This window comes from Jatropha curcas, chromosome 5 (genome assembly GCF_041381405.1).
Source record: "Jatropha curcas cultivar XTBG-Jc1 chromosome 5, XTBG_Jcur_1.0, whole genome shotgun sequence".
In the NCBI taxonomy this organism is placed as follows: Eukaryota; Viridiplantae; Streptophyta; class Magnoliopsida; order Malpighiales; family Euphorbiaceae; genus Jatropha; species Jatropha curcas.
Genome location: NC_143155.1, coordinates 24,561,892 through 24,584,678, shown reverse-complemented (window position 1 = coordinate 24,584,678; position 22,787 = coordinate 24,561,892). Strand labels below are relative to the sequence as shown.

At 34.0% G+C, this 22,787-nt stretch overlaps 3 protein-coding genes across 6 annotated transcripts; 2 read left to right on the top strand and 1 right to left on the bottom strand.

The window, feature by feature from the left end:
• Positions 1-7,458: 7,458 nt before the first annotated feature.
• TPS9 (trehalose-phosphatase/synthase 9) lies at positions 7,459-12,744 on the top strand. The gene is made up of 4 exons (XM_037639652.2): positions 7,459-7,699; positions 9,512-11,542; positions 11,632-11,905; positions 12,061-12,744. Exons 2-4 carry the CDS (start codon positions 9,561-9,563, stop codon positions 12,382-12,384), a joined length of 2,580 nt encoding a protein of 859 aa, XP_037495580.1. The 5' UTR covers positions 7,459-7,699; positions 9,512-9,560; the 3' UTR covers positions 12,385-12,744.
• A 1,929-nt stretch (positions 12,745-14,673) lies between these two features.
• Positions 14,674-19,170, top strand: LOC105649869 (uncharacterized). Of its 2 annotated transcripts, none has more exons than XM_020685603.3 (7): positions 14,674-15,258; positions 15,371-15,451; positions 15,605-15,781; positions 17,090-17,260; positions 17,457-17,669; positions 17,757-17,845; positions 18,299-19,170. In XM_020685603.3, exons 1-7 carry the CDS (start codon positions 15,162-15,164, stop codon positions 18,941-18,943), a joined length of 1,473 nt encoding a protein of 490 aa, XP_020541262.1. In that variant the 5' UTR covers positions 14,674-15,161; the 3' UTR covers positions 18,944-19,170. The 2 variants fall into 2 exon arrangements, with proteins under 2 accessions (XP_020541262.1, XP_012092073.1); XM_012236683.4 differs by having other exon boundaries at positions 14,677-15,258; positions 18,293-19,170.
• Positions 19,171-19,665: 495 nt separating this feature from the next.
• Positions 19,666-22,402, bottom strand: LOC105649868 (NHL domain-containing protein). Of its 3 annotated transcripts, none has more exons than XM_037639678.2 (6): positions 22,163-22,402; positions 21,906-22,070; positions 21,655-21,819; positions 21,344-21,541; positions 20,423-20,490; positions 19,666-20,342 (listed from the first exon to the last, which is right to left on the bottom strand). In XM_037639678.2, the coding sequence occupies exons 1-6, from the start codon at positions 22,239-22,241 to the stop codon at positions 19,803-19,805; spliced, it is 1,215 nt and encodes a 404-aa protein (XP_037495606.1). In that variant the 5' UTR covers positions 22,242-22,402; the 3' UTR covers positions 19,666-19,802. The 3 variants fall into 3 exon arrangements, with proteins under 3 accessions (XP_037495606.1, XP_037495607.1, XP_012092071.1); XM_037639679.2 differs by having other exon boundaries at positions 19,666-20,346; positions 20,423-20,520; positions 22,163-22,401; XM_012236681.4 differs by having other exon boundaries at positions 20,423-20,520; positions 22,163-22,401.
• Between the last annotated feature and the right edge of the window lie 385 nt (positions 22,403-22,787).

Genomic DNA, 22,787 nt, shown 5'->3' with positions numbered 1-22,787 from the left:
TTGAAATAGACCGATTAAAAATACAAGCGGAAGTATTTAGATTTATTAAACCACAGCAATAATATTAAGTCTTAATTACAATTATTTGAATTCAATTTACAGTTAAAATTGCAATTTCAAAATCTAAGTTATTCAACTTCTTATTATGTTGTAGACAAAATCATGGATATATGGTTTTAATAAGAAAAAAGAAATAACGACATTAAAAAAGAAACTATATTTACAAATGAAAAATCTTAAAAGAAAATAAAGGGAGGGGATTTTGGGCTTCCCTGAAATTGAAAAATTAGATAATTGGGCTCAGTGTTCGAAATATAGAAGCCCAATTATATATTTTTGTAGTAGATAAATCCATAATCAACGGTGTTTATTTATTGGTTAATGAAAAATTTATTAGCCAATAGCCACTTATGAGATAAAATATTTGAATCCACGGCATTGAGGGTTATAAACCTAAACCTTCCTCTGTCATGGGATTTTATTAATGTTGAAGAAATTTTATCACAAACAAATTAAGATTATTTATTAGCGCATGGTTGCTTTTTAGCTCTAACCACGTCAGCAGCTACTTGTAGGGGGTGTAATTCGAACGTACGGAATGAACGTACGGAATGAAATAACTCTCGTCCTAATTCCGTTCCAAAATATTTTGAAATTTGAAATTGCATTTTATTCCATTTTTCAAATATTTTTTGAAATTTAAAATTTTATTCCATACCATTCCATTGAAATTCGGTAGTTTCCAAATTTCTTAATCAGATAAAAATCTAACATATTATGACATTTTTTGAGGTATAAATTTTTAACTTTAACAAGGAACAATCACCATATTTTTATATATAGATACTAAAAAGATATAATTAAATTTTAAAAATAATAAATTAATATCACATATAACTAAAAATCAAAATATTTAGTTTTATATGTTTATAGATAGCAAATATACTTTACCCTTAACATTTAATAATTCAGTTCATATAACTAACAACTTAATAATTAATAATAATTATAATATTATAAAATCAACAAAAGATAATATCATTCATATTAAGATGTATCAATATATGTAGTCACAAAATCTATTAAAAAGTGCTAAATTCACAACAAAAATATACATTATGAGTCTAAGTATACTAAAATATTTCAAATCGTATAATATAATAATATAATTTAGAATCATAATTTTCAACTCAAGAAAGTATATATGAGTATTCAAACACAAAATATATATTAATTACTAGTTAGGGTTAGAGTTAAAATATTCTATTAAACTACATAGTTTAGAATTAAATATAAATTTTCTTAAAAAATATGAAGAATTAAAGATATTTTATTATAATCTTTAATTTTTTATTTTAAAATATATAATTATAAATTAAATAATAATAAAATAACGTATATGGATTGGAATATGAATTTTTATTTTTAGTTTCCATTCCATATTTCATATACCAATATTTTAAAAAATAATTTTTATTTTAAATTTCATATTCTAAAATTTCATTCAAAATTAATATTTGGCTCTATTTGAATTGGAATATTTCGATGTAAGTTACACCCTTAGCTATTTGAGTGCTTCCTTTCTTTGGGCTTGAAAGGTTGTAATTTAGGCCCAAAAACAGACCATGTTGAGTCGAACAATCCAAGTCCATATAAAATTTAGCAGTTAACCTTTGAGTTGAAATTCAAGGTCTACAATCTATAGAATTTTGTGGAATTCGCTTATACCAACGTAAAAAATTTAGATATGATCTAAAAGAATGCTACTAATTTTAAGGTATAATGAGATTGTTGGTCTTAAAAACCTTGAGCTAGCAAATCACTTTTTCTTTTTCTTTTTTTTTAATTTTCTTCTTCCATATTCAATTTTGAAGGAGAAAATTTATTTCATATATTACTTTTTTCTTTAAATATTTCCTTTCCTCCTCAAATTGTCACCAAACACAGCACAGGAGTTGAAACATTTTTGTTAAAATCTTAAAAAAAAAAAAAAAAAAAAAGATAATGGAATTATGGAAACTATAAATATCGGAGCGTGAAAGATACGTTTGGAACATTCTATTTAGAGAGAGAAAAAGAAGTAATAAAAGGAAGATCGGACCCAGCAAGAGGGTGTTGATCTTTTTGGATTGGAAGGCCCATCCGCGAAATGCGGCGACCGGATAAACGTGGGTCCCACATCCATCGAGGCCTCAGCTCTGCTCACCACCACCGCCTCTCTTGCTTTTCTCTTTCTTTCAAGTGGCTACCACGTGTCGCGGCCAGGATAACCACGGTGTTTCAAAACATTTCGAGAAAGTGGAAACGGATAAGAGGATCTGGTGGTGGGGTCCACACAGATCGGATGGTTAGTTTCTGAAGTTGCTGTGGCCCTGTGGGGACATGACATGCCATACCATCCGCGTTATTTCTCTTTTTCTTTTTTTTTTTTTTAGTAAATATCTTTTTTTCTCTCCGTCCAAAAAATGACGGCAGAAGGATCAGAATTACAACCGAACCATTCTTTAACAAGAAAGCAGCTACGGCCGACGGAGTTAGTTTCTTCTGTTAGCGTTATAGAGCTCAGCAAGATGACGCGTGTCACTGGTGCCCGTACAGTAGTGACTTGGTTGGTGGACGTGGAAAATGGACCCACGAACAAAGGGAAGAAAAGAGTTGCGTCTCCAAGTCTGCAATTTTATCATGCAAGGACCCACTTTTCTTTTCAACAATATCACCATCCTGCCATTGCTTATCAAAATACGGAATTTACAACCATTAACAGTGGCTTAAACAGTAAGGTAGCTTGATGATTCCTCATAAAATTAGTCTTATATTGGAAATAATGTAATGTAATTAAAGGTAATTCTTTTAGTGTATACTACAAGTGTCCTTAGTCCATTAAATTAAATCTAATCTATACAAAGATTAAATACTCGATATTTTATTTAAAAGACATGAGTTATTTTCGCTCAAATTAATTCTCGCTGATTAATTAAATATATTTTTAATATAATTTAATTATATTATATGTTGGATTGACTTATATATTAACTTAAAAATATAAAATAGAGCATTCTTGTACGAAAATTGGGATGAAGTTCAATAATTAAAAAAAGCTCACATGGGTGAGATTAGCCAATACAAGGCTAAGCTTATAATATCAGGAATATGATTTGTCTAGCCCAATAGAGAAACAATCAAAATGAAATGAAGACATTTGACTCGTACGACTGACGCTTGTAAATATAAGTATATGTACATTTTATTGAATTTTCTGGTATTTATTAGTATTGACCATTCTTGAAAGGGAAGCATTGGGTCTGCAGTTTTTGTTTCGTAATATCCATTTGCGGAACAATCAAATGTATAATGATGTTGAAATAGAACATCAAATCTTTTGGGCACGGACGACTTGATTTGTCTTTGATGGAATGGTCCCGTTCGTCCTCCGAGTCATGTCACTCATCACGTGGGGAGGAGGGGAAGCCAGGGTGAAAAGAGACTTTTTATTTTATTATCATTTTTTAAGTGCCCTTTTTCTTCTACAAAGTCGATGTTACGTCGTAACTTTGCGATTATTGTTTTTTTTTTTTTTAATGACAAAGTAAGAATTGCCTTTTTCCCACAACTCTTACGACTCGAATCCCTCAAAAAAAAAAAAAAAAAAAAATGAAGTTGTTTGAATTAATTGGAATTTGAATTATGACATTTAAATATTCTTTCTATATATGTATTAAATTGTTTGATTTAATTATAAACAGTCTATTGTCTATCTTAAATTGATAAATTATATCAATTCAGATGACTTTTTTTTTTTATTTATTTATTTCATGAAATATGAATTTTCTGTGAATTTCAAAATCTTTAAAAATTTCAAATCTATTAAAAAATATCTATATTTGTCCACTAAATTAATCCTATGGGCTATATCGGTGGCAAAGAACCTCTCTTTCGATAGAATATGGGTGGAATCAGACTGTTTGCAAATTGTTCAAATGTTTGCCTCTAAAAAGCTCCCACAAACAGAGATGGGAACTCATCTATGGACAACCAAGTCACTGGCTTCCCTTTTTTCATTGTTTTCTTTTGATTATGTTGGTAGGAACTGTAATAAGCCTGCACATCACCTTCCTAAAGAGGCTGTGGTATTTGGATTGAGAACTGCCCCGGTTCAGTCCAATTTTTGGTGTTTGAAGACTTTGTTTCTCCTTAATAATATTGCTATATTTTCCCTAAAAAATAAGAAAATAATAAGTTAATCTGTATCAAAATACTAATACAAGGAAATATTAAAAAATAAAGTAAAACTTAGAATTTTACTATATATATTAACTAAATTTTATTAATCTGTGTACAATTCAAATATGATAAAAATTAAAAGATGGAAGAGTAATTTTTTTATAAAATATAATCCGAATGGAGTATTTCAGGTTAATCACCATGACTTAAGTCATGAATTCAATCATCTGTAAATACAAAAATATATTCCAAAAGTTACTTCTTCATGTTTAAATTATATTTCACAGTAATATATTTTTGAATGATTTAGCCAAGTTTTGTTATTTTCTTGTCTTAATAACCAACCAAGGTGATAAGGGGAAAAGAAAAGAAAACGTTTCCCATATGAAAACAAGTCAATGTCATCCGACAAAAAATCCGTGATTTGACCATGTTTGCTATATAAAATTTCATGAAATTTATTGTAAATTTTACATTTACCGTGAATCATAAAAAAATATTTATTTCACTCAATTAAATAATTTATTTTTCTAGCACTATTTACTCTCAATTTTCAATAAAACAAAATAATGAATAGCTTTAGGAGTGTTCTTTTTTTTTTTTTTTTTTTTTTTTTTTTTTGAAGAATAGCTTTAGGAGTGTTAAAATTCACTTTAATTCAATTTTATGAATATATTCATTTAAAATTTTTAAATCAACACGAACTTTGTAGGATATATCTAATTTGTCTATTGTTTAAAAGAATTAATATACTATTAATTATATAATATTTAAATAAATTAAACTATTTTTAACTAAAAAAATTATAAAAAATAGTCAATCATTTTAAAACTCTTCATTGAGCAATAATTAAAATTCAAATTTATTTATTAAAAATATTTTAAGCAAATCTAACAAGTTTGAAATAAGATATCCAAACAACATAACCTCTATTCTCTAATATGTTTATAAAATTAATTTATTGATTTAATTGTGAAATAAATTTCACCTTTAATAATCAAAATCAACCCAAATTATCATTTTTGTAAAATCGTGATTTTATTTCCGGTTCGAATGAGTTTGGACGCTGATTTTATTCAGAGGGCAATTGTGTAAATAAGCATAGAGCACGAGTGGAGTGTGATGTGATGAATGCTCGATAAGACGCGAGAGTCCTATATTATATTTCCCTTAATACTTATCCAGTTGCCAGCTAGGCAGCGGGCGGTCAGCGTCTAAGGGAGCCGTGATGTCTGGGTCACGGCGTCACGCTCGCTGAGTCAAAGTCCTTCTTTTCCTTTTTTTTTTTTTTTTTTTTTTCTTCTTTTTACTCCGTTAATATTATGTTTTACAATAATTTAACTAAAAAGTAAAAACACAGTTTTATTAAATTAAATGATAAATATTTAATAGAGTATTTTTTTGGGGAACAAACCTACCTTACCTTACCTTTTACCCAGCTGTCATTTATTAGCACACAGTTCATCTCATCATCCACTTCTTCCATGTTTCTGACAATATAAATTAATTATTTAGTTATATATATATATATAATATAACTGCTAAACAAACAACCCTTTAGTTGGTCCAACATGGACCTGGACTTTATAATGGTAGTCCTTCATTTACTCCAGCTGACTTTCACGTATTCGGGCAATATTCCATTTTGCTCCTTCCTCAGAATTTCGCTTGTAATTGCATTCTGACAAGTGAAAAATGAAATTTGTATATTCACCACATTGAAAAGTTTTTACATTGAAAATTTCAAAAAAAAAAAAAAAATTTATGATTTAATCCTTATCAAAGCCTACATCCACTTCATCGATACCATTTCTTAATCATTAACATTAAAAAAATTAAACCTAAACAAGATGACCCCTAATGCTTCTTATTCATTGGAAGAGAGAGATACAATTAATCAAGTTATTCAAACTAGTAAAGCTTTGTTTGGTGGACTTTTATTTATTTATTTATTTGTTTTTTGTTTTTTCCTTTTCATTACTGTGAAATGGAAAAAATATATATAAAAAGAAGCCTAAAGTATTGGTCCAATTATTTTTCTAAGAAGAAGCTAATTTGCTAACAAAGAGTGGGTGAGTGGATTAAATTAATAAAGAAATAAATAAATAAAAGGTTAAAAATGTGACATTCCACTAGTGCTAGGTTGGAGTTGCATTCATACATATGATTTGGAAGGGCATAAACTCTACATTTGACCTAACTTTGTCTATTGGGGTGTAAAGAAAGAAACCAATGATAGGTATTGCAATTGAGGAAGTTAGTGGAGGAGGATAATGTTATTTATTCATACCTTAAACCACAAAACCAAAACTACCCCTTATCTTCTTTTTTATATACAATTTTCTCACGTGATTTCATTATATCTCTAGCCTATATTGACCTTGGAACCGTGTGTTTATTTTGAAGAAAAAAAAAAAATATATAAAATAATAAAAATGGATCTTGATAATTTCTGTTCCCCTTACCAAGAAAGTGACCAAAATTGACATTGATAGGCTTTAATATAAATGACATTGCCATCCTCCGCTGCCATATTTTTCATTTTCAGTCATGTCAACGAAGACCCACTAACAAACTTTAAGGAAGTCCCATTCCATTAGTTGGTAAGTTCAAGCTAATTTCGCAGTAAGATCGTCTGGATATGATTTGTCCTCTGCCATTATTATCTCCTGTCTTTTGCCATAAATAAGAATAAGAATGAGAAATTTTAAATTTGAGTTCTTTAGTCTATAATATTATTTTAATTAATTAAATTTTTTATAAATAAAAAAATTAATAAATTTATATTTATAATCTTATATTAAAATAAAAAAATTTTAAAAATGAAAATTTTTGCAAATAAACCTTCCTCACCCTTTCTCCGGCAAAACGTTTCTATTTCGACGCCAATTTTCTTGAATGGAAAAAAAAAATCTCCACCCCATCCCAACCTACCCCATAGTCATTCCTAACCGACGTCGTATGCTAGATTAATGATAGGCCTTTTAGTTTCAATATTACATCAAAACGCTATATTATAAGTATTATACAAAAAAAGGATAAACTCGAAAAATAAAAAGGAGAGTAGAGGTTAGTTTGGTAAATGGAAGAGGGAGGAAGTTGAAAACCGGAAACGTGATCCAAAAAGAAAACCAGAGTTAAAATCTAACTGGACTTGATAGTTGGGATAGTTGAGTCGACTCTATCTCTATCCAACACGAATCCGTCTCATATATATACATTTCCTTTTCCCACATTCTCATATTTCCTTTTTTTTCCCTTGTCATTTCACTAACCATTATTTCTTTCTTTTGTTATCTGCTGTTCTCTTTCTCTCCTTCTCTTTTGAAAATCCAACACAGCTTCCATTTCCTATCTCTTTAACAACCTTTTTTGTAGATTTTTTTTTCTCTTCTTTTTTTGTACCTCTTAAACACGCCAAAGACGCCGGATTCTATCCTAACAACACTTATTCAGTCACCGGATAACTAACCTTGAGGTAAGTCTCGAATTTCGCCCGTTGAACCTTATCTTTATCTTATCTTTGATTTTGCTGCTTATTTTCTGTTTGGTTGCCGTGAAAATGCCGGAGATGTAGAGGAGCGACATATTTTCTTTTATTTATTTGAATTGCTGTTCAGTGTTTTTTCGGCAACTAAACTGGGAAAAAGGTTGATCATTTCATACGATATTGGTTTCAATATCGTTTGAGACTTTTATTTGTTTATCAAAGTTATTGAAGATTATCGTTTATCCATTATCAATTATTTTAACGAGTTAAGATCTAGAAATTCAGTTGTATTGTGTGACACGGGCTGTGAATCGCGAGGCTATTATAAATCTGACGTTCTTTATATTGCAAACTTGTTTCATTCCTATTAAAAAAGAAGAAAAGAAAAGAGGGAAAAAAAAAAAGGTTCTGGTTCATAGTTTGGTTTCGAAGCAAATTAAGATTTTCATTAGGAAATATGTTCATACGTTTACTTTCAAAAATTAAAAGTGAATTGAATTGTGTTTCTCCAGTTTGATATGAGTGGATTGACTTGAAATTACCAGTGATAATCAGAATCTAAGAGGAAAATGGAAAAAAAAAAAAAAATTTGAAAAGAGAAGTGGAAAGTTGAGATATGAAATAAGTTGTATTCCGGAAACTATAAGGCCCAATATCTCAATGGAATTTATTTTAAGATTTTGTTATAATGTTCTTTTTCTTTTTTCTTTAATGTCTACAGATATAATCGGCACCAGGCTTAATTGTAACCTTTTTCTATTTGATTTTTTTTTTTTTTTAATTTGCGCCTTCCACATATATATATATATATATATATATATATGTGTGTGTGGAGGTAATTGAACAAAATAAAAATTGATACAGTGGAACAACTTTTTTTTTTGATTTAGCAACAACAGCTAAGCTTTAATTCCAAGTTTTTGGTATCAGTTAAAATTGGGATGTTTCAACATTAGACATTTGTATACAAATAATGTGCGGAATACTCTAGATTCCCTTTGTAACTGTAGCCAAAATGAATGGTGTTTTAGGTTTTTAAATCTTTCATGTATGATGATCTCAAAACAATGCGTTGTTCTTTCAATGTGAGCCACAGCTTTACAATGTCAGGGTAAGGTTGTTCATAAATCCGAACTTCTCAGGAACTTCAGTATAGTGCTTTTGGATATGTTTACTTAAGACAGCATTAGAGTGATTCCAATAATGATTGCTAACCTTTTGTTATTCATTGTGAACATATGTAATCAATACAAAACCACCATTACAAGCATCACCAAAAACACTAAATCAACCATTAACGACCTTTATGGGGGTTGCAGAAACCATGCCAATTTTTTATCATTTGTCTCCATTGTCATCGATGCCGTTTGTGTCAGGGCCAGTCTATAGTTGTTGACCACATCTCGACTGCTAGAACCATCCTTTGCTCTGGTCTGGTGCATATCTTAACTGGTTGATGACCCGCAATTGCTAATGCCATCAATATTTTTAGCCATGTACAGCAAACATTTTCGTTCAGTGTTTCAGTTTTTCTTCTCCTTACAGTCCTTCTACTCCTTTTTTTTTTTTTTTTTTTTTTAAATTGTTTGGACCAGCTATCTGCACATGGGTCACCCAAATTGTGACGTCCTGTTCAAGTGATTAAATTGAAAACGTTCTGGGCCACTTTTCTTTACTTGATTTTCATTTGAGTTATTTGAATGCTCTCGATTTAATGTCACGGAAATGAAAATATGTACAGTGCTATTATTTGTATTGATCTTATTGTTTGAAGTGGAGATCTTATTGTTTTTCCTATAGGTCTGTGGGTTTTTGGCATTGTTGGGAGTTTGCTATTCTTAAATGAGTGATGGTTTCAAGGTCGTATATGAATTTTCTAGACTTGGCCTCTGGGAACTTGTTGGATATTCCTCAGACTCCAAGGTCTCTTCCTAGAGTGATGACTGTTCCTGGAATTATCTCTGATGCGGATGGTTATGGCTGTAATGATGGTGATTCAGAAGTTAGTTCATCTATTTGTGAGCGGAAAATTATAGTGGCAAATATGTTACCTTTGCATGCTAAGAAGGATACAAATGGCAAATGGTGCTTCAGCCGAGATGAAGATTCACTTCTGTTGCAACTAAAGGATGGTTTTTCTCCTGAAACTGAGGTTATTTATGTGGGGTCTCTGAAGGCTGATATAGATGCTAGTGAGCAGGAAGAAGTTTCCCAAAAACTGCTGGAGGATTTTAATTGTGTTCCTACGTTTCTACCTCAAGACTTACAGAAGAAGTTTTATCTTGGATTCTGTAAACAGCAGTTGTGGCCTATTTTTCACTACATGCTACCTATGTTCCCAGACCATGGTGATCGCTTCGACCGCAATCTTTGGCAGGCCTATGTTTCAGCAAATAAAGTGTTTGCAGACAAGGTCATGGAAATAATCAGTCCAGAGGAAGATTATGTTTGGGTTCATGACTATCACTTAATGCTTCTGCCGACCTTTTTGAGGAAAGGCTACAATCGAGTCAAGCTTGGGTTCTTCCTTCACAGTCCATTTCCTTCATCAGAAATATACAGGACTTTGCCAGTCAGAGATGAAATTCTGAGGGGGCTTCTGAATTGTGATCTAATTGGTTTTCATACATTTGACTATGCACGACACTTTCTCTCATGCTGCAGTAGAATGCTTGGCTTGGACTATGAATCTAAGAGGGGACACATCGGACTTGATTACTTTGGCCGTACAGTGTACATCAAGATATTGCCTGTAGGTATACACATGGGTCGACTTGAATCGGTCATGAATATTCCATCCACATCTGCTAAAGTCCAAGAAATTCAAAAACTGTTTAGTGGGAGAAAAGTGATTCTTGGTATTGATGACATGGACATATTCAAAGGAATCAGTCTGAAATTATTGGCGATGGAACAACTCTTGCAGCAACATCCAGACTTGCAAGGGAAAGTGGTCCTGGTTCAGATTATGAACCCTGCAAGGGGATTAGGGAAGGATGTTCAAGAAGCAAAAAGGGAGACATATTTAACTGCTAAAAGGATCAATGAAGTTTATGGTTCACCAGAATATGAACCAGTGATTCTGATTGACCGTCCTGTTCCTCGTTATGAGAAGACTGCCTATTATGCTTTAGCTGAATGTTGCATAGTGAATGCAGTCAGGGATGGGATGAATTTGGTTCCTTACAAATATATCGTTTGTAGGCAGGGAACCCCATATATGGATGAAGCCATGGGCATAAGATCAGAATCTCCTCGGACAAGCATGCTTGTTGTGTCCGAGTTCATTGGTTGCTCACCTTCTCTAAGTGGAGCAATTAGGGTAAACCCTTGGGACATTGATGCTGTGGCTGATGCCTTGAATTTGGCCATCACAATGCGTGAATCTGAGAAGCAATTGCGCCATGAGAAGCATTACCGTTATGTCAGCACTCACGATGTATCTTATTGGTCACGCAGCTTTATGCAGGATTTAGAGAGAGCTTGCCAAGATCATTATAATAAAAGGTGTTGGGGAATTGGCTTTGGCCTAGGATTCAGAGTTGTGTCTCTTTCTCCTAGCTTTAGAAGGTTATGCATTGATCACATTGTCTCAGTATATAAAAGGACAAATAGAAGAGCAATATTTCTGGACTATGATGGTACTGTAGTGCCTCAAACTTCTATTGTTAAAAGTCCTAGCCCTGAAGTCATCTCTGTTCTGAAAACTCTGTCTAATGATCCCAATAACACTGTGTTTATTGTTAGTGGGAGAGGGAGAAGTTCATTGAGTGAGTGGCTTGAGCCATGTGAGAGATTAGGAATAGCTGCTGAACATGGATACTTCACGAGGTATGTGAATGATTTGGTCTGAGAACAGTTTGTGAAATGGAAATAATCATAAAATGCCAATGCTATTTGTTCTTTGTGTTTCTTTTCAGGTGGAATAAAAACTCTGAATGGGTAACCAACTCTGTTGCTGATGATCTTGATTGGAAAGAGATTGTAGAACCGGTAATGAGACTGTATACAGAAGCAACCGATGGCTCCAGTATAGAGGTGAAGGACAGTGCTTTAGTATGGCACCATCAAGATGCTGACCCAGACTTTGGATCCTGCCAAGCCAAAGAATTGTTGGATCATCTTGAAAATGTCCTTGCAAATGAACCAGCTGTTGTTAAGCGGGGCCAACATATTGTTGAAGTTAAACCACAGGTATAACTGCCCCTGTTAACCCCACCTTCTCCCAACCCTTACTCCTCTCTCTCTCCCTCTCTCTCTCTCTCTCACACACACACACACACACAAACTGATGCATATGCAGATTGCTGGAGAAAAGATCTCATTGACTATATATTTTTAACATGCAGGGAATAAGCAAAGGACTTGTTGCTGAAAAGGTTCTTTCGAATATGGTTAATCATGGGAAGCCACCTGATTTCGTGCTGTGCATTGGTGATGATAAATCAGATGAGGACATGTTTGAGAGTATATTAAGCACAGTTTCTGGTCCAACTTTGCCTTCAGCTCCAGATATCTTCGCCTGCACTGTTGGGCAGAAGCCAAGCAAGGCTAAGTATTATCTTGACGATACTGTTGATGTTGTGAAATTGCTTCAAGGCCTTGCAATTGCTTCCTCCCCGAAGCCCAAGTATGTGGAACAAAGTTTGGTTTCTTTTGAGAGTGCTATTTGAATAAACTGGTACATTCCACATACTGACTGTCATTTTGATTTGATGGTCTTCAACTAATGAATCAAGAAAATTTTTTTGGCTATTGATCTTAACTTGGTCTGCTTCTGCTTCATGCAAATCTGGTCCTTCTCGAAATGGATTGCATTTTGGGTAGGTGAAAGGTAGATTACCGGAGGCAGGGACTGACAGTTCTTATTCTTGTATATGGTGAGATAATTCTTACGGACATTTACAGCGACTCATTTTTCCACCTCTACTATTTTTGGGTATTTTATCCAGAATAGGAGGCACCATTAACATGTATTTATACATTTAATGTTACCGCACACGAATTATCAAATTTGATCTTCCAATTTCGCATATTGTATATAGTTTATATAAAGTTCTCCGTGATTTTCAATAGTAAAGTGGTTGCTTCTTGAATCTCAGCAAGCGATAGCCTTTTAAATCATTTTGATTAATTAAGTTAGATTCGAGTAATGCTCACACAGGGATGATGATTATACTTAAAACGCTCGAATTCGAGACGTTAGTTAAGGAAAAAGGGTATTCCAAAGTATTCCAACCATCCCATCTAAATCAACCTTGGTAAAGTGCATTAAGTGTTAGAAGACTGCATACTTCTCTGGGCTTCGCTGACGCCCTTCTCGTTGGTTGTTGCTGAAAATAAAATAGCCTTGAAGATATGAATGCAAGATTCGCTTGCAAGGAAAAGATTTTAGAAATCTATAACGAATTAACAAGTAGATGAGCTGAGCAGAGCATGAATAGGATTAGGATAAGGCATTTGTGGGATCAAGTGTTGGTTTTAGAATTGGCCAAAGTTGATCATCATTAGAATAATTGGTGGCCCATTAACTTTAGGTTTTCATTCACCTAAAACCATTATTCTCTTTTCTGCTAAATGCAACAAACATATTTTAATTATTTCAGGAAAATTTGGTATTTTCATGCCTTTCTAAGGAAAGTTATTTTGTCGTGTACATTACATATGGGTGTGCGTTGGGCTAATCGCTAGTTTGAAAGGGAAGAGCTGTGCTTCTCCAATTGATTCAAGTGCCATTATTAAATTTGCCAATTTCATGAAGACTGTGGTTAGGTTGGAGTTGGCCGACACAACAAAAAGAAAGCCCAGCCAGCCAAGACCATTTGTCATCAGAAAGTGGACCAATTTAGAGCTCAAGCCAGGACAAATGGGTTAACCAGCCCATATTAGCCTCCCAAATATTTTCTGCTTTCTACTTCTCAGTTGTCAGTCTTCTTGGCCCAGAGGATAAAATGTTCCCCTGCCTTTAGGATATATGTCCCTCCTTCCCTAGGGAACATTTATTTTTTCACACCATCTATGCCCACAAGCCAATCTGAGATACCCTCGGGACTTAGGACCACTCAACCATAAGTTTTTCATTTTTATTTTATTTTTTATGTGTACAACTAGCTAAATGAGTTTACATTTGACTCATTAACACTAATTAATTTTATGATAATTTTATATGAATCCTACAATAAGGTGTCAGCTTATAACCTTTCCTTACTTTATTAACCTTGCATTATTTAACAACTATACATGTCATAATAAATGTCATGTATGTCACAACACAATAGATCTACAACTACAAGTTTGGCCTATTTCACTTACATGTGACTACCTACCTCACTTCTTAATGATTTCCTCCTCCTCTCTCTCTCTCTCTCTCTCTCTCTCTCTCTCTCTCTATCTCTAATTATGGTATAATAGAATCATTTCCAAAAAAAAAAAAATGGTATAATAAAAAGTAAAATTATGCCTTTTCAGCCTTTGTTACAAGAGAAAGTTAGCCCATAAACTGCCTTTGTTATTGAGAATCTTGTGAAACTCATAATAGATTTTTTTTTTTTTTTTCAAAAGGTACTAATTATAGTACAAAATATATGGTTTATTGTTGTGATAAAGCATATCAAACTATTAAGAGGGCAAAAATTATATTATAAATTAATGAGTAGAAGTGTCACCTGATACCTATTTACAGGAATTTGGAAAATCCATTTTATCCCAAATTAAATTTTATTATAAGAATCAGTTTGTTTTCCACTTATTAATGAGAATTAAAATATAAATATTTTTTTTTCCTCTTATCTTTAATACTAAAAAAATTATTAGAACAACAGTAATAAGGCGACAAGCAATTTGAAAAAAAAATGTTTTGAGGAAGCAAAAATAAAGAGGAATTAGCTGGAACCCATTAAAGGCATGTATGTATGAACACACAGCGAGAATGTAGGTGAGAGTTGAGGAATGAATGTAACCCTGCTAAATTTGTGATTGTTGCTTGTTAGTTGTTTACTCGATTATAACATAAAAACTCAGAAAAAGTTGAGGTATTTAAGCCTAAAAATCACATAACATAACAATTAATAAAGCATATGAGTCTCTCTCCCTCTCTCTCTTCCTCTGCACTTCCCCACTGTGCCACACTGCCACTGACCTCACTTGCTTTTTGCTGTTCCTTTTCTCGCTCTTCTTTGTCTTTTTCACCTTTCCTATCCTCCATTCTCACTCTCTACTGAGCTACTCTCAAAATTATACTCCCTAGTCCCTTCTTCCTCTTCTTCTTCGGTTACTTTTTTTTTTAGAGAAAAAGGACACACTGTTTTTGAGAATCTTTCTTTAGTCCCATTTCATATCAAAGCTAACTTTTTGACTGAAACCCGGATAAGAAATAGGGTTTCTTGCAAATGCCTACAGCTTGAATCTTTTGTTTTTTTTTTTTTTTGGGTTTTTCTTCTGTGTTGAAGCAATGGGTGTAATGGGCAAGGATGTGTTGGTTTTGTTTCTTATGATCTTGCTGTTATTTGGAGATGTCTCTTCGGCTCCTAGTACTGCTTCCCCTGCAAGTAAGTGTGTGTATATAAGCTTCGAAGCTACTTTACTTGATCTGTTTTTTGTTTACTAGCTTCTTGCTTGACTGTAGCGGGTTTTTTTTTTTTTTTTTTTTTTTTTTTGCAGAGATTGTTAGTGGGTACTTCTCAAATGCTGTATCTGCTTTCATGAAATGGTTGTGGTCTCTCAAAGCCACAACTAAAACAGGTTTTGATCTCTGATTCAGTCACCCTCATTTTCCCTTCTTTTTTATATTCTTTATTTTCTTTCTTAGCTTTTTATTTTGTGGTGTTTAACTCTTTATCTTGTGTGCTTGGAAATTGGTATCTGATATGTGGTTTATGAAATTGGTGTGCGCAGCGATAACTGGCCGTCCGACGATGAAGTTTGAGAGTGGGTATACTGTGGAGACCGTGTTTGATGGAAGCAAGCTCGGGATTGAGCCTTACTCTGTGGAGGTGTTGCCTGGTGGAGAGCTTCTAATTTTGGACTCTGCTAACAGTAACATTTACAGGATATCTTCCTCCCTGTCTCTATGTAAGTGGGTTTTAGCAATTGCCTGGATATTGATGGGTTGACCGTTTTGTTGAATAACTATTTCTAGAATTCTAGTTTGGTTGGCGCTATCATTCTATTATACGATTTTGTAAACTTTTTGCCTCTACCAAATGTCCTTTTGTCAAAACTTTATTGGGTATAATTGGTCTGAATTGTATTAAAATCACAATCAAATTCAGCTTTTATAAAACCATAAGCAACTTCAATTTACTTGAGCTTACTTCTAGTAGATTGCCTAAGTTGGTGATTAGGTATTTGAGAAAGATATTCATTATTTAGCAGTTTGAGTTAGCTTTCATCTGATTTTATGCTTACAATGTTGATTCAAGGGCTTTAAGTTGTCTATGACTGTATGCAATTTTGTGTTTGAAGCCAGTTGTATCAAGTGGCAAGCATTACATAAAATATGTTTTAATTGTGCTCTAGGTAGATCAGATCCATAGAATGAATCTGGAAATAAAATATTGTTTATTTCTGCACCTTTTTGAAGCCTGTTATCTCATGTGGTAGGCTTTTGTGTGTAAATCAAATATGCTTTCATTTGTATTCTATCTGGTCATGGAAAGACTGGATCTACATAATTTTCCATTGAAGATAAAATATCAGTACTCTTGGCTAATTAAAAATGTTATGGCTCTTCAAGTGCTATGTTTTCCTATTTTCCTCTTGGAAATTGAAATACATTTTTTAGAGAATCCTCCAAATGGCAACTATCCGTATCCTCGTGCAGGATATAGCTGGTTTTTCTTTCAATAATATTTGTTTATCTGTGTACTTTAGGCTTTATTCACTATTATAATGGGGGAAAAAAGGCAGAGATGGTTGAGAAATAAATGCTTGCACACAGTTTATTTATATTGTGTGAAATACTTTGCACATCTTTCTAGCATTATGCAGGATTAGAAATTAAGCATGGTACAAATAGTTAAGGTATATTGCATCTTTGTTGCCAGTTGCTGTGTGTAAACTTACTTAAAGCAAGTATAACCTTAACATACGGCAATAATGTTCTACTTCTATCGAATTCAGCTGTTCTAAAATCTAACACCAACAAACAAATGTTATTCATGCATACATCTGCTTCATTTCTTCATATGTATTAAACATAACAATTCCAGTCAATTGAGCTTGTGGTTTTAAGATTTACCAAGATTTGTTAGATGTCTCATGTTATTCTATTCATGAAACATCATTTTTCATGTCTGACACAAATAAAGATTTTGTTCTGCATATTCTTTTCTTTCTTTCCTTATTCCATATAATTTTATCTACTAAATCATGCTGCAGACAGCAGGCCTAAGTTGGTTGCTGGATCGCCTGAAGGATACTCTGGACATGTAGATGGGAAGCTCAGAGAGGCAAGAATGAACCATCCAAAGGGGCTTACAGTAGATGATAGAGGAAATATTTACATTGCAGACACCATGAACATGGCAATCAGGAAGATAAGTGATGCAGGTAACTGCTATGTGTTTCAAATCCCATAGAAAATGTAACTGGGGCTTTATTGCAATTTTAGATTCAAGTCTAGATTTGTCTCTGCATCATTGTTTGATATAGATTTTTATAATCATGATAGGTTGATATTGCTGTTGGGTTTTTAAAGTTTGAAAAGAAGATACTTATGCTGATATGATTGGAAATCTTCTTGTAGGGGTGACAACAATTGCAGGAGGGAAATGGGGACGTGGAGGGGGCCATGTAGATGGAGCAAGTGAAGATGCAAAGTTTTCTAATGATTTTGATGTGGTTTACATTGGAAGCAGTTGCTCTCTTCTTGTTATAGACAGAGGAAACCGAGCTATCAGAGAGATCCAACTCCATTTTGATGACTGTGCTTATCAATATGGAACTGGCTTTCCCTTTGGTAAGTAGATCTTTTCTATTGCAATTTAATCTTCTAGTATTTGCTTATTACAATATATTTTTTTAGGTAATTATTTTGTTATTACAGGAATTGCTGTGCTTGTAGCAGCTGGTTTCTTTGGTTACATGCTGGCTTTGCTGCAACGTAGAGTGGGAACAATTGTTTTCTCTCAGAATGTAAGTGTTTACTTTTTGCCAATCATTCGTTCATTCTCAGCCATTCCATGGCATGAAATAATCATCAATGCAGGATTTTCATACTTGCGTATGTTTTTCCATTTCATTTTTTCAACTTGTACATGTGTGCTTTTTTTTTTTTTACACTGTTTTGGCGATTGCATTAGTAGCTTTCAAAAACACAGCTCTCATGCCTGTGTCAAAACAAAGTGGGAACAGGCAAATAAACTTGAAACGAGAGTTCTAGCCAGTTTTCATGGAGTATTTCCTCAAAGGCTGGCTAGTCTTCATTCACGTCATTGCTATGCATTGCCGAGTTGCAATGGTAGTTCAAATGTGTACTCTCTGAACTAGCAAAAATAACTTGGTGTTCGCTGCTATAGTTTTGGCATTTTCTATTGCTCGAGTCTAACAAAGCAAATGCTCTCAATCTTCTGCCATCTGAAGGATCAGGATGCAATCAGCAACACAGGAAGTCCATATCAGAAGCCCCTTAAATCAGTCAGGCGACCTTTAATTCCGACCGAGGATGACCTGGAGAAGCATGAAGAAGGTTTCTTTGGATCCCTTGGCAAGCTTTTTGCCAATGCTTGGGCATCTGTCGTTGAAATTTTGGGAGGAATAGTTCCTGGTCAGAAAAAGAAGCCGCTGAGCTATCAATATCAAAACCAGCAACAGAAGCACTCAAACTCTTGGCCTATGCAGGACAGCTTTGTGATACCTGATGAAGATGAGCCTCCTCCTACCATTGAAACAAGAACACCAACACCGAGGAAAACTTACCCATTCATGTCCAAGGATGCAGAAAAGATGCAGCAATGGAGGCAAGGGCGTGCTTTCTATAGTGGGTGGGATGATGACCATCAACAGCAGCAACAGAAACAGCAGCAGCATCACCGGTATCAATCTACTACCCCACACACATACTATGAGCAGAGTTATGAGAAAACCAAGGAAATTGTGTTTGGTGCAGTTCAAGAACAAGATGGGAGACGTGAAGCTGCAGTGATTAAGCCTGTTGATTATGCAAATCCCATTTATAATCACCAGAGCATTCGCTCTCGAACCCATTCTATGGGTTATAGTAATGGGTATTGAATTATTAATCATATACAAGGATATTTTTGGATTTGGCATTGATAATGTTAGTCCTTGAAATTTTAGGATATACTTAGTGTCAAGATTTATTATGAGAGAATGAAATATTTGTGGGAGCTGGCTTAGTGCCTTGAAATGAAAAGTCAAAATATTGTTAACCTATTGCATAACATGGCGCTTCTATAAAAATGGTCGAGGAAATGAAGCAATCCCTTTTCCCCTTTTCAGATTCTCTGTTTCTGAATTCTGATGTCCGCACTTATCTTAATTGCACGAAATTACGTTCTTGACTTGAGTTTTTTTATTATTTAAATTTGTTTTGCCCTTTGCAGGGGCAGAAGCAGAAGCGATTCTGTGTTGAACGTCGCAGACTTACCTAATTAATTAGTTGGGTATTGAATAATTTCATCCATAAATGCAACAAAGCGAAAAAGAAGGAAAACATATTAAATTCAAGTCCGGAGTCTAATTGATTTCGTAACAATGGGAGAGTTTCCTCGACCAGAGAGAAAAAGAGTTTTGAGTAAAGAACTCACTTTCTTTCTCATAATTATAAAAAAAGTATATCACATGAGCAAGACTATTCCATTATGCCCTCTATAAGAGGATTCCATGCGGATAAACTAGCTCCATCTATTTCATTTCAACAAGTAATTTTTGCATCCATTAATATTTCTAATTAGCAGCTATTGGAACCTGAAGGAAAAATGAAAACAGACACATAAACTAAACCTCTCAGTTGAGGATAATATCTCAAATTCTCAATCCAGGGCGACAACCATGTTAACATAGGCACGAGTCCTTAACAAACAAACAAAAAAAGGAAATATAAACATGCAGAATTCACTAGCTAGCTACTTCATCTCCTCTTGACTAAGCCCACACTCCCTATCATCGACTCATCCAGTGGAGTTGTTTCTTCAGCCACCATGGCAAATCCTATTATATTTGCTTGTATCATAGTATCTATCCTCCTTTGGCTGCCCAACAAAACATCGCTTTTTAACTGATCATGTTCTTCTTGCTTGAAGATGTCATTCTTTGAATTTGGCAATTGCATGGGACTGCTAAAACTTATCAAGTCTTTCAATTCATCACCGGATAGTTGTGGCTTCTTCACCTCAAAACTATTTACATCAGAATCAAGCAAAGATACAAAGCCCTTACTCAAAGTTTGAGAATCTATTCCCTTGCTTGAAGTTTGTAAACCTACAGTGTTGATCCTAAGCATAAGTTGCAAATGAGACAGGCTCAGCCATAAGAGCCTCCTTATTAGTTCATAAAGCTTGGTGTTAGCAACTGCGCTTCTGATGTCGAAGCAAAGCATCAGTATTGGCTTCACCAGCTTGATTGGGCGGATTTTCCATGTCTTGCTGGAATAAAGGGGACGGGAGCCTTCCTGTCTATAAATTTAGGTTAGAAAAGGTGCAAGCATTCCATTAATCTGGAGAAATATGATATGAACACATAGAGACTTACATGAGAGGTAATATAAGGGCGAGTCACAAACCCAATGACGATCCCAAGTAAACATGAGAGGATCAGTCCTAAAACCCAAAACGAAACTGCTCTCAGTGCTGCAATTTCAAATAAAAGATTAGGTCAATTATCCACATGCATCATCAGGAATACTGCTTAGGACTGTCTCATGGTCCTTCCCTCTAACAAGGGAGTGAATCCCACTTGATGGTAGTGGTAATCATAATTAATGTAATAATGGAAAGATCAAGGGATAATCCTATTTATAATTCTTCCAATATAGCATAATGAATTTCGGCAAGGAATTGACCTTTCTTGAAACATAGAGAAATAACCAATAAAAATGCATTTTGAGGCTTCACATATTCAATAGAGAAATTTTAATTTACATTCCTTTGAAAGAAAAAAATTGAAAGCAATTAACAGAGGCTCAAAGTCAAAATGCTGATGCCTAGTCAAACATACGCTAATTATATCATAAAAGCATGGGATAACAAGCTCCATAAGTGTGATGTGAGGACTCTAGCAGACAGTACGGTTGGGTCTAGATATTCCACCATCTCTGGTCCCTCTCACTATTACTGTATTGTATACTATACACTAAAGCTAAATCCAGCCATGAATTACCTTCTATCAAGAAATAACAACATAATCCAGACGAAACAGACCATGAAAGCCAAGATGGTTAAAATCCTTCGGAATCAACCATGTTTGACTTACTAGATATCAGGCTAACCTCAAAAGATGACCCTGAAGTGACATTTTATAAGATGATCATAGGTTAAATATCCAATTAGATGTGCTTGTATTGTGATAAGTTTAATTTCAAATCGAAAAGCTAATGTTCTTATAGACTTACAGCAGACGAACCCAAAAAAGGATATGCATAACCCACTACCCACAATCCATTCAACAACTCACCAGATTGAGAGTGTCTATAACAATCCTCTCGTTTAAGACCAATCTGGCGAACCAATTGATTCCCATGATCTGAAATCAGCAAAGCACATTCTTCAGGAACAAAAGCCACCTCAAAATCACTAGAGAATGAAGCATTTTGTGCAGGACCATCCTTATGGCCCACTCCCTTGGAGTACCCTCCAGCGATGGTAGTCACGCCTAGAAGTAAAACACAAAGAACAGTTGTAGGAGTGAATACTAGCAGCAGCAACAGAACGACACGCATAAACAAACTGTCGTGTAAAAGTTTTGGATGATCAAAACCAATATACCTGAGTTGCTTATCTTTCTTATGGTGCCGTTAATCCTATCAGCAACATAAATATTGCCTTTAAAATCAACTGTAAAGCTCCTTGGCTTATTGAACCGAGCAGAACCGAGTGCCCCATCGGATAACCCGGCAACCCCATCTCCGGATAAGCGCTTGAACCCACTACCTGCAAATTTCGATAAAAAAGAAAAACAAATATTAAAAAATCAAACCCCAAACAAGCTATGAAAAGCTATTTTTAGATGCAATTACTCTGAGAAATGGGGATTGATACGGTGTAGAAGACACTATTGGAAGAATCAAGAATTATAAGATCGGAAGATCCAGGTCGAGAGAGGACAGCGTGAGGATTTATTTTTAGTTGGTGACCGTCGATCACAGTGGTTACAGTGTAGCCGTCTTCTAGTATAAGTTCCGCTGAAAGTGAAAGAAAATCTCGTCAAAAAACATACTTTCAAAACCAAAGTAAAGAATAAAAAATAAGAGAAGGGTTAGGTTTCATATTTTACCATCTATTGAAACTACATTAAGAAGAACGGTGAAGAAGAAGACGACGACAAGAGAGAGTGAGAAGGGATGAGAAGCCATAAAAGTTGGAAGGAGAAGATTAATAATGGTGAATCAGACAGCGATTGCTTTAGGATCGGAGAGCATAACTGCACAAGGCCATCCTGCAATGATTTAAACCGAAGTCGTAGAGGCGAAGTGGAGGTGGTGGCCTGCCGAAAGTACGATGCGTGGTGAAAAGTAATTGGAGGAGATGGTATTTGTGCGGGTATTTTTTGTTTTTTTGTTTTTTTTTTTTTTTGGAATATTAACGGTGTCGTTTTTCATGGCTTCGTATCGAAGTTTTCAGACCGGACTGGCTGAAAGTAGAGAGTGAGGACTGAGGAGTAGACGAGATTTGGTTCAATTGTTCATGCGGATTGTAGTAGGTTTTTGGTAAAATTTTTAATTAATTTTATAGTTTTTTTTAGAATAATATTTTTTTATTTGATTTGTATTTATATAATATTTGGCATTTATTAACTTCATAATTATTAATAAAAAATTTTTAAAGTAATATTTTTTACATTAATTTTATTTATATTTATTAAAAAATAATAATTTTTATTAAATATTATTTAAAAAAAT

What these genes read in the sequence shown, in the direction of transcription:
- LOC105649868 (XM_012236681.4), bottom strand. Translation starts at nt 22,241, where the DNA reads ATGGCTTCTCATCCCTTCTCACTCTCTCTTGTCGTCGTCTTCTTCTTC. An exon ending in TTATAGACACTCTCAATCTG is followed by an intron (nt 20,521 to 21,343) that starts GTGAGTTGTTGA and finishes TTGAAATTGCAG; the next exon opens with CACTGAGAGCAGTTTCGTTT. An exon ending in GCCCTTATATTACCTCTCAT is followed by an intron (nt 20,343 to 20,422) that starts GTAAGTCTCTAT and finishes ATTTATAGACAG; the next exon opens with GAAGGCTCCCGTCCCCTTTA.
- TPS9 (XM_037639652.2), top strand. Translation starts at nt 9,561, where the DNA reads ATGGTTTCAAGGTCGTATATGAATTTTCTAGACTTGGCCTCTGGGAAC. An exon ending in GAACATGGATACTTCACGAG is followed by an intron (nt 11,543 to 11,631) that starts GTATGTGAATGA and finishes GTTTCTTTTCAG; the next exon opens with GTGGAATAAAAACTCTGAAT. An exon ending in TTGTTGAAGTTAAACCACAG is followed by an intron (nt 11,906 to 12,060) that starts GTATAACTGCCC and finishes TTTAACATGCAG; the next exon opens with GGAATAAGCAAAGGACTTGT.
- LOC105649869 (XM_012236683.4), top strand. Translation starts at nt 15,162, where the DNA reads ATGGGTGTAATGGGCAAGGATGTGTTGGTTTTGTTTCTTATGATCTTG. An exon ending in ATCTTCCTCCCTGTCTCTAT is followed by an intron (nt 15,782 to 17,089) that starts GTAAGTGGGTTT and finishes ATCATGCTGCAG; the next exon opens with ACAGCAGGCCTAAGTTGGTT. An exon ending in CAGGAAGATAAGTGATGCAG is followed by an intron (nt 17,261 to 17,456) that starts GTAACTGCTATG and finishes ATCTTCTTGTAG; the next exon opens with GGGTGACAACAATTGCAGGA.